The sequence below is a fragment of the Rattus norvegicus genome, chromosome 1 (assembly GCF_021556685.1).
Source record: "Rattus norvegicus strain SHRSP/BbbUtx chromosome 1, alternate assembly SHRSP_T2T, whole genome shotgun sequence".
Lineage (NCBI taxonomy): Eukaryota > Metazoa > Chordata > Mammalia > Rodentia > Muridae > Rattus > Rattus norvegicus.
The window spans coordinates 21,106,148-21,120,920 of NC_141534.1; the positions used below are offsets into that span (position 1 = coordinate 21,106,148).

Below are 14,773 nucleotides of genomic sequence, written 5' to 3' on the forward strand. Positions count from 1 at the left end.
CCACGGAAAGCAAAGACACTGGTGTAACACAGGGTCACAGAGCAGTCAGGTAAGGCCATGGTGGCCAGGCTTACCTTAGTCTTCTCCTTCCTCCGCCAACTCTGTCTCTTTGTGCACTACCACCCTTGTGACCGACATATCAGGGTGTTGCTCTCTGGCCTCCCGTATGGCCTGAGCCAGCGCCTACCAGGGCCAGAAGAACAAGGAAGTGTGAGCTGAGCATACGTCTCCGCCCAAAGATGGTGGAGAACATGCACCTTCACCAACCGGACAGAGTCCCAGCAAACGGCCCTGTGTCTTCACTTGCAGTAACGGGGATGTTTGAATCGGGGCCACGGCTCATTTCTGACAACACCTGCCATTTTCTACACTTGCTGTCCTTCCTGCATGCCTCCAAGGAGTGATGCATGGAGAACTCGCTGGCTTTGATATCCCTGCTCACTGGGTACTGTCCTTGCACTCACATTAGGAGAACGTGGTTTTTCTCTGAGCCTTATATAACTCTTACCTGGAAGCTCAGACTAAGGCAGTAAAGATCATTTTGAGGTTTGCTGTATGAATTACCTATGTAATGATGTCAACCAAAAGTGTAGCCACCACACAAAGAGCTCGAAATTCCAAGACATGGGACCAGGCCTCCTAGTCTTTGCAATCTAATTTAAAACATTAATAGAAAAAAATGTCTATAAACCTAGAGGAGACAAAAAAAAAAAAAAAAGAGCAGCAATGACAATAAAAACCATCACTAAGAGAAAGACCAGGAGGACTAATTCCCTGCAGGCCCTTATTTGCATCTGAAGACCCAAAGGTCAGCTGCTGTTTCTCAAATCCCTGCGGCCATCATTAGCAGCAAGTGAAGAGGATCCAGTGTCAATAGCACTGCTTCACGGTCTCATCCATGGACAAGGAAAGGAGAAAGAATACCTCTGTCTCATCAGAGAGCAAACTATGTTAACATGGAAAGACCCCAGTTTTGAGAGACATACCTTTCTTAATTATTGACAATTTTATTTGTAAAGAAGGTTTGGGGGAAAAATAAAGAAATCAAAACCACACAAGAACAAAGTCTTGGAAAGAATCTTAAAAGAGAACAAAAACAAAACCCCCAAATTCCTCTAAGATACAGGTCTCCTCCTTGCGTAAGGAAACCATGTCGTTGGAAGCAGCAACGAGCAGCTCGGCGTTTCTTTTGCCGGAGCCTGCCTGCGGGACTGTGCACCGTCGGATCCCAGTGCAGCTTCTCTCTGCTGTAAGGCCATGGAGCACATCCCAGAGCTTTGCTCATTAAACCCAGAAGAGCTAACCAGCACAGGGGACGAGCAGGAGCCCTCGTCAAGGCCTGACACACCGATGTTTCTCTAAACGTGCAGGGCATTTCGCTTGCATGTGTGCCTGTGTACCCATGTATGCTGTGTCCTCAGAGGCCAGAACAGAGTGTAAGGTCTCCTAGACCCGAGTTACAGATGGCTATGATCCACCAAATGGGTGCTGAGAAGCAAGCCCAGTCCTCTGGAAGAAAAGCCACAGTCCTGTAACCACTGAGCCACCCTTTCAGCCTGTATCTAAAATCATGCCTGTAATCCTTTCATTCTATATCAACTCAAGAAATTAAATGCAGTAACATGTTGAAAAGACATAATTATGGCAACAATAAAGATCATGACAAAATATCACTGTCAATTTCACAGGAAAAAAATGTGAATCTGGGTCTCGGTAGAGTCGGTTAGTTTTGAACTTCTTGGGTTCCTTCCACTCTATTTTTGGTTGTGAGCCCAGTCTTTAACGGCTGAGCCACCTCTGCAGCCCAGGTTCCTTCTACTCCAGTCTCCTAAGAGCGGAGAACTGTTTACTAGGAGGAAATGCGTTCAGAAAAGTATCTATGGTTGTGTGCTGCAGGATGAAGCAGGGGTCGTGGCCAGCACAGAGCTCCGAGCTGGTCCTAGGGCAGCAGGCCTCTCAGACCTACCGATGGGAGGAGGCATTTCTTCTTGAGTCTCCCTCCGATAAAGGGATAGCCAATGAGGTTTCTCCTACACAAGGAAGTCAGAAGAACAGGTGCGAATGGAATATCAGGGTCACTATGTAACCAGAATCGGTGTTTGCCGAGAAAGCCATTTTCACTTAAGTTTACATAGTTCCAAAGATCCCAGAACAGCTTTAAGGAGACTGCGAACCTATCGTGGGTCTCTGGAGGGGAGTGTCCAGGTTGGACCTCACTTTAGCAGTGCTGAGGCATGGGGAGATGGCATGGTCTCACAGCCACAGTTAAGGCTGCTGAGTCATCCTTCTAAATTAGGATTGTGTTATTACTTTCCTATCCATACGGTTCATATTTGTTGTATTTGCCTTTCACAAGCAATGCTACACAAATGTGAGTTTTCAAGGCAAATAGGCTAAAAGGTGAAAGAAAGCACTGAACCTAAGCTACTGGGGAGTGGTCATTACAAAGCAAGTGAGGCCTGCATTTCTTTGAGGAGAGAGTTAAAGAAACAATGGCTGGGAGAATTTCACCCTCCTGCTTACAATGCTGAAGGAAGTTACCAAAAGGTTCTTGAACAAGAAACCCAGAGGGAAATGAAGAGTCAGGTAAGCTCCACCTCCAGGTCAGCGGAGTCCAGATCCTAGAGGGCAACAGTGGACCACACCCTCTGTCTGGGAGACTGTAAGCCTCACTTCCAACCCAAGGTTCTTTCCCATGGTGAGTGTACTAGTCGCCTCCCAGGAACCCCTCATCCTAAGTTCACACTGAGCATCCACAACTTTATCTCTAACCCTCAGGAACCAAAACCAAAACAAACCAACAAGCAAATGAAGCCCCATAAACTATACAACATGTAATTAAAATGTCAAGCACGCAGTTTTTACATCTAACACCACACTGTGTTCAAAGCTGTATCTACCACTGCCCCTCTTCCCCAGCAGATGCAACCCACTGAAAACTTCCTTTCCTTTCTTGAAGTTGTGAAAGAAACAAAAACAACAACAACAAAAGAAAAAAAAAACCAAAAAACTCATTCTCCTTTTAAAAATCAGTTAAAAAAAAAGGTAGAGAGCTAGAAAGGAAGGAAGAAAAGGAGAAAGGGAGGGAGGAGGGAGGAGGAGGAAGAGGAAGAAGAGGAAGAGGAGGAAGAGGAGGAAAAGGAAGAAGAAGAGGAGGAAGAGGAGGAGGAGAGAGATAGGAGATAATCTTTTCTTCCCTCTATTATCCCAAATTATAATAGGGAAAAATTCTTAGTAGTCAATTGCCTAACTTTTTCCTTTGCCTCAAAAATGCCTTGAAAATATTCAACAACTAGGCATAAGAAATCTTGGTGGCTTTTGTTTTGTTGTTTGATTTTTAGGGAACTGTCACTAACTGCCATTTGTTTTAAAATGTGTGACGACTTTAAAGCAGGCCAGCCAGAATCCCTTCACTGGTGACCAGAAGTCCCCGCTACCTTACAAGTAGTCACTGCAGTTGGGTGATGAACAATACATCCTACTGTATGCCAATGTGCTTAGGACCTCTCACAGGGCGGGGTGCTCCAGGCTCAGCAGTGACTATCCTTTCTAACAAGGGAACTGGACTCCATCCAGGCTGCACCAGGAAGTCACCACAGAGACACGGCGGGAAAGGCGCTCACCTGATCATGATCCAGAGCCGCGTCTCCTGTGATCACAATGCGTTTCTCAATCCGTGTTTCTGAGATCCCACCTTTCACAGTCTAAGGTAGAGAGAAGAATGGACAGTAACCGGGGCTGGCCATCAGAGAAAAAAGGTAAAGCCCGACTTCCACCTGTCACCATCTTAAGACCAGAGCAGTGCAGGACTTGGGCTCCAGATATTTTCTGTGCTGTACTTCTCAACTCAACACAGAGTCCTACTGCTGGAATTATTACATTACCATACGTGTCCTCTGATTGCAAACCTCCCTTAAAATACCCACATTCTGGTGAGATTAAAATGGACCAGATGCCATTTTAAAATCTAAGTTTTTCTGTTGGGATACATTCCCTAAGTTTCTTCCCTATCAGTTGACCAATTTTTGAAAAGGGAAAAGTAGAAAGAAGAAAAAACTTTGGGATTTGTAGAGTTTCAAGCATTTTAGATGGGTTTTTACATTTAGGAAATTGTTTGATACTACAGTTTTGATGCTTGATTCCAGTCATACAAATTCATTCCGTGAGTTCATTCAATTCAGTGCAATTAAGGAAAAATACTTATACTTGCTTAAGATAAGGAAAGCAAATGAGCTTTTCACTAAAGGTTTGAGCTGATGACTGCTTCCCTGTGTGGTTGTGCGCACGGACCGAACACACTGCAGAGGCTATGCAGACTGGAAGGACAGAGGCCCTGAACGAATGGCCTCCCCAGCGTTACTGCTGGAGACCCTCTGAGATCCTTGAAACTGAACACAGCCAATAGCAGAGTCCTGAGAAAGCACACAGGTAACCTGTACGACCTTCACAGTTCACATACCAAGCCCCAGGGAGTGGCGCTTAACTGAGGACCTGCTTATTGCAAGCTTTACGACTTGACAGTGTGAGCGCCCACACATACTGCACCTTTAATTTACAACATTTCTTGCTATTTTTGTTTGCTTCTTTATTGTCCAGAAGCATGGGTGGAAAGGGTATAACAGACACATTTAAGACCATTAAGCACTAATGCAATGTGAAAAGAGAAGCAAAATGAAATGCTGCAAAGTCAGCCTTGAATGCACTGATGTGCGGCAGTGACAGCTGGACGCTTCCTCCCAGGGTCTCAGTAGGTCTGCAGTGACCGTGGTCTTTCGACATCCACACCCCAGAAGCAGCTAGCTGATGCTGTCAGGCTGAGGACTAGGGCTGATACAGTATTAAATGCTTAGAAAAGGCTCTGGGTAAATGTCAGGTCTACACACTTGGATTTAAATAAGCGAGAGAAGTTTCACAGTTTGGCTAAAGTACTACTGTCTATGCAGCTGTCTTAAGTACAGCCAGTCATATTTTTACCCCCTTGTACTTTACAAAACTGAAATTTGGTTTGAAACAATTTGTCTTTGGAGCCTGATTTCCTGGACACTTTCAGAAGGACATTTCAGTCCGCTGGCACTGTCTACGTCTGTCCTAGAAGTGTGCAAAGAAGCAAAGGAGCGACACAGGAAAGATCTGTTTGCCATGTACCATCCTCTCCCTAGGGCTCCCCTAGGTTGCTTTACCTTGGTGATGTGTGTGGTGGTCGTTGTTGACGCGGACTCAGATGTGATGGTTTGTGCGGTCAGTAACACGCCCGAATCACCACCAGCCCCGCCGTCAATCTTTGGACAGTTGGAGGAAAAATACAAAGTAACGCTTAACGTCCATGTTGTCAGAAAAGCCCCCCCACTGTTAACGTCCATGTTGTCAGAGAGCCCCCCCGAGCATGCATCTTCTAAGACTTCCACACTGGCAGGAGGTCCTAGCTTCCTATCCTCTGCATGTTGTGGTTCATGGTCCAGAGAGCAGCTGGCATTGGAAACAGAGCTGTGAAGACCGAGGTGTACAGAGAGAGACGAGCCGTGTCAGAGAGGAAGAGTGAAGGAGGAGTGGGGCTGTCGGTCGTACGAGAGTAAAGAGCATTTGTAAAAGCCAGAAAAAGAACCCGAGGACCAGAGGAAGACGTCTCCACAGTGACCAGAAGTGCTGGCTTTGCTACCGTTTTTAAGCACAGGTGGGTAAAAATAGGTAAACATTTCTCAGGATACTAAGTAATGGCACCTGCTGAGGACAGACTGAACCTTCGTGATTTGGTTACTTCTCTCCAATACATTCTGTAAAACGTACCAAGTTCTTCCAATGGTTGACATCTCATGAGTGTGTGTATATGAAAGCACGTAATAACACTGCATGTGTGGACATACGCACATTATGCCGCTGTCTACATTTTTAAAAGAGCTACTTTGTTTAACACTAGAAGGGGCAGAAGACTCTATAGAGTCTGCCAGGAAAAATAACAAAGCAAATTAACAGCTTAGTTATGTGAGAATCACAGACACAGCTGCCTACTTCCTGACAGGAACGCAAGGAAGCGTCTCTCAAACTCACCTCAGGCACCCGATCCCCTTTCTGAGGGGCTTAACCACACTGCAGACCTGGTCAGAGCAACATTCTCATTCTGCCCACAAGAAGTCTGCCTGCTCTTATGTGGGATCCACACACACATACAGATGACATGCTAGAAACTGTTTTAATAAATGTTGCATACATATCTATCCGGTCTTCAACTATTTTGAGACCTGACATCTTCACCACGATGCAATCCTACCAGAAAAAGGTAAACTACTTATTGCATACATTTTTGCAAAGGCCATTTTGAAATGATGAACCTTTTTGTTCCATTTTATTTGTTGATATCTGTATGCATATGTTTGTGGAGCCCAGAGGACAGTGTCAGGTGTCTTCCTCAACTCCTCCCCACATTGGTTCTCGGGCAGAATCTCTCACTGAACCTGAAGATTACCAATTTGAACTTGGCCGCAGTGCCCACAGATCCCCCTCCTCAGCACTGAGATTACAGGTATGTGTTACTCCCAGCTTTGACAAGGGATCTGAACTCAGGTCCTCATGCTTGTGTGAAAAGTACTTTTACCATAAATCTAAGCAATCTCTCCAGCTTTCTCATCTAAAAACATCTTTGCAGAACCAGAGCCTGTAAGAGCTGAAAATCAAGTATTTGGTTCCTGTAGTCACTTGGACTGCTACATGGAATTCGCCACACATGTCTAAGGGAAATGACCCAGGGTAAAAGAGAGAAAGTATGTGGGTGCCCCTAAAGACAGAAAGAAATCTGAATTTATTTGGCCCGCCTTCATGAAGTCAGTACAGGGAGCTTATAACATTACAAACCTACATATCATATCATATATCTCGTAAGCTGTGCAAGATCATCTGATTCCCAAGAATGTGCATTTTTAGATGCAACAGGCCAGAAAGGCCCCGTGGTAACAGGATAGGGCTTGTGTCGTAACTAACAACGTGCACGCCTGTGGAAGAACCAGGTCACCAGCATGTACTTCCTCTCCTTCTCTATCTGAGGTTTCTCTTTAGGTACCTGGGACTGAGTGCAGCTGTCTAAATCTAAGACAGCAACAGGGCTAGCCGTATTGTTCAAACAGGTGCGATGTGTGATAAGTTATGTCAAAGCCAGGAACAGGGGAAGACACCAAAAACAGAATTATTCATGCTAAACAAGAAAGGGGATTCAAATAGTGCAAATCTTGAGTTTTTGTACCTGTGGAGACTCATATGTGATGGTTTTGGTCTCAGTTTGAACAATGGGGACTTCCTTGGTGGAGATTTCTGTCCTTTGTGAGGCATCAGAAATTGTTACCATCTCTGTTTTTACCACTGGTGGCTGAGGTAGAAAAGGGAAAGATAAATTCTAGTGGTCATGAAGTAGAAGTGTTTAAAGGAACCTTCAAAAATAATTGTTAAAAAATATCCAAACCCGCGCTCATGCATGGAAAGTAAGAGTAAAAGCCAGTGAAGTAAGATACAGAAGCTGTATGTCCCTCAAGTACGCATCACACACAGACACATGGAAAATAGGCCAAAACCGTGGCTCCCTAAGCTGCATTTACTCTTCAAACTGTGGTGGTCCTAAACCACTACACTGACACTTGCTCATTTTACTCTGGAAAAAAATGAAGGGAACAGTGTGTACTGTATACAGTAAGTACCCTTACTGTTACTGAAGCTTAAAAACCAAATGTGAAGGCTTGTTATTTTTAAATTGATTGTAAACTCTGTGAACCAAGATTTGCTCCTTTCCTCCCCAATTTCTGACACCATTGTCAGAAGAAGTATTTTCAAATGAGTATTTTCAATTACACACATCTGAAACTTTGCTCTCTTTTGTATTAAGTACAATAAAACGTTATATCTAAAAGTAGTGAATGCTCTGAACAATTCTAAGCATGAAGAGCAGTTCTGTGTCTGTAAACCCCGCTGGACATCCATAGCACAGCAGACGCCAGCACTACCAAATGTTAGAGCATGCCTTTGAGAGAACGCTCCCAACAAGCAGACTTACTTAAATGGAAAAGGCAGTTCAGAGTGTTCAAAAGACTCTTAACGATATCTTTTCTGAAGTGAAATGTGAAATTTAAAGTAAACGATTTACTCCAAAACAAGCCACTTAAAGATTGCCCCCTCCATCAGAGAGAATGCTGATAAATCCTGACAACGGTAGGCATTCTGGAGTTGAGAGACATCCCTGGGCAGGTAAGCTATCAGGTGAGCTCTCCCGATCAAGAACCCGTCTGAGAGGAATGTGCAAGGTTCTCTCTCTTGAAAATAAAAGGAGGAGACATCTAATAGAGATCGGTCTACAAAATACTGGCAAACCATCCAGGACCAAAGAACATGAGGCATGCACTTCCAGTGGACTGTTTAGTCCTTGGATGCCAAGAAGAAACAGACTTAACCAAACCACATTCTCCCTGGACTCTGAGGACAAGTCACAGTGGCGCTCCCCACTGCCTTACAGCAGTCCTTACCTCAGGAGCACACACTAAACCCAGTGCCTCTTAACTCTCAACAGTACACACACAGTTTACTACGTAAACCCATGAGGAAAGGCGTGTGATCAAGGAAGCCGTGCAAAGAAAGGCAAGGAAGCATCCAGAACATGCAAAGGAGAACTGGACTGCGATGAGAGACAAACGAGGCGGCTGCAGCCGCCCTGCGGCCAGTCGGGCCGAGGCACAGAAGGAAGCAAGTGTGACCTTTCGAGAGGCTACAAAGCAGTGCCATCCCTTCTTCCCGCAAGACAGAAAAACCAGATCCTTGCTGAAAAAGCCAAGGAGAATCAAGGGAAGGTGAAGAATGGCAGGCGTTTCCACCTGAGAGACAGCTGCGGCTGAGCTCATGCCGAGCCTCCCATTTACCTCTGAAGGACACACAATCTCTGGCAAACCATCAATGTCAAGATGGGGCACCTCTCCATTAACTCTGTGCTGGTCTTCCTCGGCTTCTTCGCTCATGTCTTGCTCAGCAGTGCCTCGGTGTGCACCCTTCTCTCCAGGTAACTTTTGGGCAACTACATTTTCCTGGGCCTCTGTCTCTACCGGGAGCACACTGGCCCCTGCTTGTCTGTCTGGGATGGCTTCAGGCATTGCTGCCTCCCTCTCTACTACCTTGGCGCCTTGGCCGGGTTCTTCCTCCAGCTCTTCTTCATACTCCTGCTCTTCCCTTATGGTGCCCTCGGTCACTCGGTGGTGGGGCTGGTACTCGCCCACGTCCTCCTCACTCTCACTGCTGCTGCTGCTGCTCTCAGAAGACAGGGAGGTGGAGTCTTTGTGTGCCATAGGCTCCACCTTACGAGTCTCCCCAGGACCACTCCCCGGTGACAGCTCTTTACCATTCATTTCTTCTGTGATTACGCTTTCGCCTTTCCCAACCTCTGCCCGCTTCTTCTCCTCCACTACATTCAGAGTCTCATGTGAACTCTGTACAAAAACAAGACGGATGAGGGAAAACAAAAATGTATGAATAAATAAAAACAGCGGAAGCCCAAATTAACTGATGGCAGATTCATGTCATGAAGAAGAACAAAGATGACTGTGACACTGTGATGCGGACTGAAAGGGAAGGGGACACGAGGGGATGAGAGGCGTGAGGGAACGGCATTAGCATGAGAGGAGAACCTTAACAGCGTCCCTGGTTCCAGTGCAGGGCCCTTCCGACACGAGAGCACGAGGAGTCTGCGGAACAAAAAGCAACCGAGGACACAAAATCAATATGGTTTTACCTCAACAACCACCAAGACAGACACGAGACAACGCAAACAGAGAATGGCAGGACTTAACTCTCCTGAACCCTGTCTCAAGGTCACACACGGGACAAGTAGACAGATGCCGTAACACACACACACACACACACACAAAACAAACAACAACAACAACAGCAACAACGACAGCACCACAGCCAGTATTCTTACCAAGACAATTTTAAGAAATTATTAGGACTATTTATAGACTTGAAAGAAAAATATGCTCTTATACCCAAGCTCACTAATTAGCTTACAGGATAAACTTTACAACTTAGAAGTCTGCCCCTCAAATATTCTAGTCTGCATCTAGAACAAGGGCTGGGACCCTACACCCTAAATAAATGCGGCATCAGGATAGATTGATTTCCTCCTGTTTGGATGATGCTTTTAAAAACATCCTGGATTGGAAAAATCATGGTTGGTCTCAGCTATTAACATTAAGATGTTCGTTCCAGAAAAGTTTTTAATGCCTCAATTTGTAATAGAGATACAGCAACATAAATTACTATAGTCCAGTATTAACTGGGGTACAGGGTTCTTTTAGAGGAGGTTTGATGCTTCATGCTAACTTACACTTACAGAAATAAAGTACAGAAACAAGTTTATGCCCTGTGGTCCTCTTATTAGTGACCCAAAATAAATTAATAATAGTAATAATAATAATAATAATAATAATAGTTGCTGGACACTAACTCTTGTGTCATCAAGACACTAGCTGTAACTCAGAGGTCTTCCTCAGTCACATCATGGGTCCCAGCAACCAAGGACACCCAGAGCTGAGTGATACAACTGTCTGCAGCTCCTGCAAACACATGCTACTCTAACTAACCGGTCACTCTGGAAGGCACGGCCACTGCATGCCGAGTTGCTCAAGATGCATGTCAGAATCACTGAAAACTCAGGGGTTTCAGATATTAAACTGAAAACCTCAAGCCTGTTTTTATAAGCAAGCAGCGTTTAACTACAGACTCCTCTGGAGATGAAGATGCCTAGTGCTCAGGGCATCTCTAAGGGACGTGTCCAGCTTCCTACAGGCCAGCGGCAGAACTGTTACTGAGCCTCAGTGGCTAGACAGGTCTGGCTTGTTCAGGATTCCAGAGGATCATTCCAACACACTTAGAGCAGCAGCTCTGGTCGGGGCGCGAGTGCTGCTTTAAATGATAGACTACCAGAAGCTCCTCAGTTAGGGTTTGGAAAACTTGAGCCTGCAAAGCTCCTAGCTGGCTCTGCTCAGGTGAGGCTTTTCTTCTGTGCAGTAACCGCAGACTGGACCTCAGTGCTTTAAACAGTTCCCAGAATTCTGGCATTTCCCCCCAATCTATGAGAATAGCTCTATCATCATGGTCTCTGTCTCCTGATGTTTCTCCCAGTGACTTCGCTAGTAAGTGGAGGGAAAGGTGCCTAGACGCCCGCAAAATGAAAGTCCATCTCATGTGCTTTTAGTAGCAGGGAAATGAAGTAAAATGCACCTCAGGCAAACGTGAAAAGGGCGCAGAAGAAAGCGGCTCTCTGGGTGCATTAGCGTTCACAACAGTGCCCTCTGCTGTCCAAGTGGTGGCTGAAGGGAAGGAGGCTTTCACACTATGAGAAAAGCCCTGTCCACTAAACAAAATGGATGTTATCTCCTCTTCTAGGCTCTAGAGGTCAGAAAAGGAAGAGCAAAGAGTTAGCGATACATCAGGACAGACAGCAGTGACCTACTGAAGGAAAGAAGGTTACACAAGAAAGAACAACAGAACAGCATACAACGAAAGGAAAGGTGAGAATGCTGGAAGCAGGCTAACGTGAAGGCCGGCCTGGACGCCAGCTTTTGACTGCATCTTGACTGGCAATGTCTGGCAGCTGTAGCCTACAGAAGCCAGCTACAATGCCATTTGTCACTGAACTGTAACAAACGGCACCCCAAGCCCTCAAGCACTGATGTCTGAGGTAGCCCCTTGGCCCCTTTCCAGCAGGCCCTCCATTAGAAATGCTTCCTTCCTGTGCTGGAGCCTGCTCTCCATGAGCTTGCTTCCCACGGCACCATGGGTCTCTGACCGCCCTCAGACAAAGCAAAACCACCTGACTCCTGCGCTCTCTGCTCTACCGCACAGAACTGAACCGTCTTCGAGGAACATGGTGGGGCCCACTTTTTTTTTCTTTCAAAAACAATTTGAAAAATAAGACAATCCCAAAATTGAAAACTCAGTGTCCACACATATTTAACTTTCAGGTTTCTACCCTTTAACCAACACTCCCTAGCAGCCTAAGAGGACAACAGACAAGCTGAGACAATCCTCAGAAACCTGGAATGCCAGGAGGAAGGCACCAGGAAATCCCTCCACCCCTCCCACACCCACCAAAAGGAACTTTGTGAGAATTCTTAATAAACCACATTCTCTAGCAATCTTCTTAAAAAGATAAATGCTTGTCATGTATAAAGTGTTCTTCAGAGTGGGAGAGTGTGGAAGTTCGTAAAATTTTCAGCAGAGGAAAAGTTTCTGATCTTAAAAAAAAATTGTGAAATGAATGTGCTATGCACGGAATCAGTATTGTCAAAAGTCTCTCGAGGACTGGGGATGTTGCACACATCGAATGTTTGCCTTGCACGCTCAGCATCCTGGGGTCCATCCTCAGTACTGCGGCCCCCCAAGGTACCTTAAAGCAAAGTGTAGCTCATCTTTCCTAGAGAGTCAAGAGAATACAAGTTGTAGAATACACAATGGTTACTTACCCATTAAAGACTAAAAATCTATTGGCTTCTAGTTTTCCGTTCTGCCCCCCAAATTATTCATGGTCAAACCAAAGCCATTTTGAAAATTCAATGTATTTAATTTTTAAATAAGACACCACTTCTTAAAAAAACCCAACCCAACCAATCAACCGACCACCTAGGGGTTAGAGATGAGAGATGGCTCAGCAGTTAAGAGCCCTTGTTCTCGCAGAAGACCGAGGTTCGATTCCCAGCACCCACAAGCATCTGTAACTCTAGTTTCGGGGGATTGGATGCCCTCTCTCTGACTTCTCTGGGCACCAAGTGCACAAGGCACACATACATATATGTTGGCAAACACACATAAAATAAAAATGAACAAATATTTCAATTATTTTTCTTAGACCAAGTTACGAGGATTTTGAAAATTTTAAGCAAATACATGTACATGTGTACATTTTCCCCCACTTTTCAATGATTATTACTCAAAGATAGATAAAACCCTGGAAAAATCAACAGTGAAAGAAAGACATACAAATACTGACACAGCATCAGCTCAAGTCAGAGCCTGAGCGCACACTTCCAACAGTGCTATGTTACCTCGAGAGGAAGAAAGAACATGGACAAGTGGCCAGTGAAGGTTTCATGGGTGAAAAGGCAACCAGACAACAGGAACTAGATCACCTGATATATATAGTCTAGACTTAGACACATGACAGAAAATAGTCATTTCAAGTGTATATAATCCCTCTAGGAAAGTTCCCCGATTAAATGTCACATAATTTCACTTTATAAATTATTTTATACTGTACATTCATAAAACATGAGATCCAGAAAAATGATAATTTAAAATATCTTCACCAAAATTCTAGGTCATACTGCCGAAAGCCCTTATCAAATGATGCCATTTGAGTTGGCTTCTGTGCACCATGGTTGATATTCCCTCGTCATTTAGCCATTTTGGGTCTTTAAGGCTTAGACCTCGGCGGTTGTGTGTGTTCTTCCTTTAGCGTGGGAAGATCTTCTGGTCTAACGTTCTTACCACTAAGAACCCACTTCAAATGCTGTCTCCTCCCGACCCTTCTAACACACACGAAGATTTACCCTTTGGCACTCGCAGTGAGTGGCGATCCCTAATCACTGAGTGTGTGTGTCTGCTGCCTCCCTCCCCAGCAGACTGTACGCTCTCAGGGCTAAGAAGCCAGGTAAGCAAGCAGACAGGAGGGAGCGGTGGGAAGAAGTGGAAAGTCTGCCTCCTCCCTTGGGACACATCGGGGCACAGAGAGAGAGAGCAGCTACATACAATGGTGTATCTTTTGTCACATTAAATGTCTGGAAAATGAAAAGTCAGATGATTCCCACATGTGATTAGTAAGTTATGACCCAAAGCACAAGTAATGTATTTTAAGAGCAGCACTGTGAGCCTAGGGGACATACAGTGCGTTCCCATGAGGCTCCTTCCCAACCACAAGCCACTCGTGTCAAATGATGGATCATTTGTCACCTAACACGGTTGATATTCCTGTACTGCCATACTCTCAAAGTACACGCGAGGTGTTAACACAGCAAGTTTCTCCCCAGTGTTCCTGTAGTCCTGATACACAGGAGCCCAGCTTTTGTTAATTTTGTTTTGTTTTTCCAGACAGGGATTCTCTGTGTAGCCATGGCTGTCCTTGAACTCACTCTGAAGACCAGGCTGGCCTTGAACTCACAGAGATCCACCTCCCTCTACTTCCCCAATACTGGGACTAAAGACATGCGTCACCACCCCTCTGGCTTGGTTTTTGGCTATTAGGAGCCTAACTTTTTAAACATTCAAAACCTATCTGAAGATAAACTGGCATTAAAGATCGTATTTCTGGCTGTGAGCAGATACTCATGGAGGAGGGGAGCGGAAGCAGACACGAAGACGAGCGGTGAACACCTTATGCACCTGGGTTGCCTCTTCAGGTGTCCGTGCTGCCGCCATCTGGGACATCAACTTCGCGGACAGAATATCCTTGAAAAGAGTCTGGCTGTTTCTCTATTGTTTTAAACAATGACACAATCAACACAAAGACACATGCATCACAGCTCAGCAACACACATAAAAGCATGGTGGGGTGGTGGGGTGTTGGGGCGTTGGGGCGTTGGGGCATTGGGGCGTTGGGGCGTTGGGGTAGACGGGCAAGCCAACGGAACAGTACACAAGCCATTCAGCCCTAGGTCAGAAGCCACTGCTTCTCTAGAAATCCCAGACCAAGCTGCTGAACCTGCTCCCTGGTAAATGCTGGTCCCCTCCTCACAACACCCAGCTTAGCTCAGCTACT

At 45.4% G+C, this 14,773-nt stretch overlaps 1 protein-coding gene across 50 annotated transcripts in view; it reads right to left on the minus strand.

Annotated features, from left to right (window-relative positions):
* The window catches only part of Epb41l2 (erythrocyte membrane protein band 4.1-like 2), a 174,960-nt gene that overhangs the window by 12,094 nt on the left and 148,093 nt on the right, over nucleotides 1-14,773 (minus strand). For 9 of the 50 annotated variants that reach the window (NM_001400827.1, XM_087565918.1, XM_087566024.1 and 6 more), the window contains 5 exon segments: nucleotides 75-183; nucleotides 3,624-3,704; nucleotides 5,181-5,279; nucleotides 7,232-7,354; nucleotides 8,889-9,449. In NM_001400827.1, coding sequence (NP_001387756.1) covers nucleotides 76-183; nucleotides 3,624-3,704; nucleotides 5,181-5,279; nucleotides 7,232-7,354; nucleotides 8,889-9,449 — 972 coding nt within the window. In that variant the 3' untranslated portion in view covers nucleotide 75. 50 annotated transcript variants of the gene reach the window in all.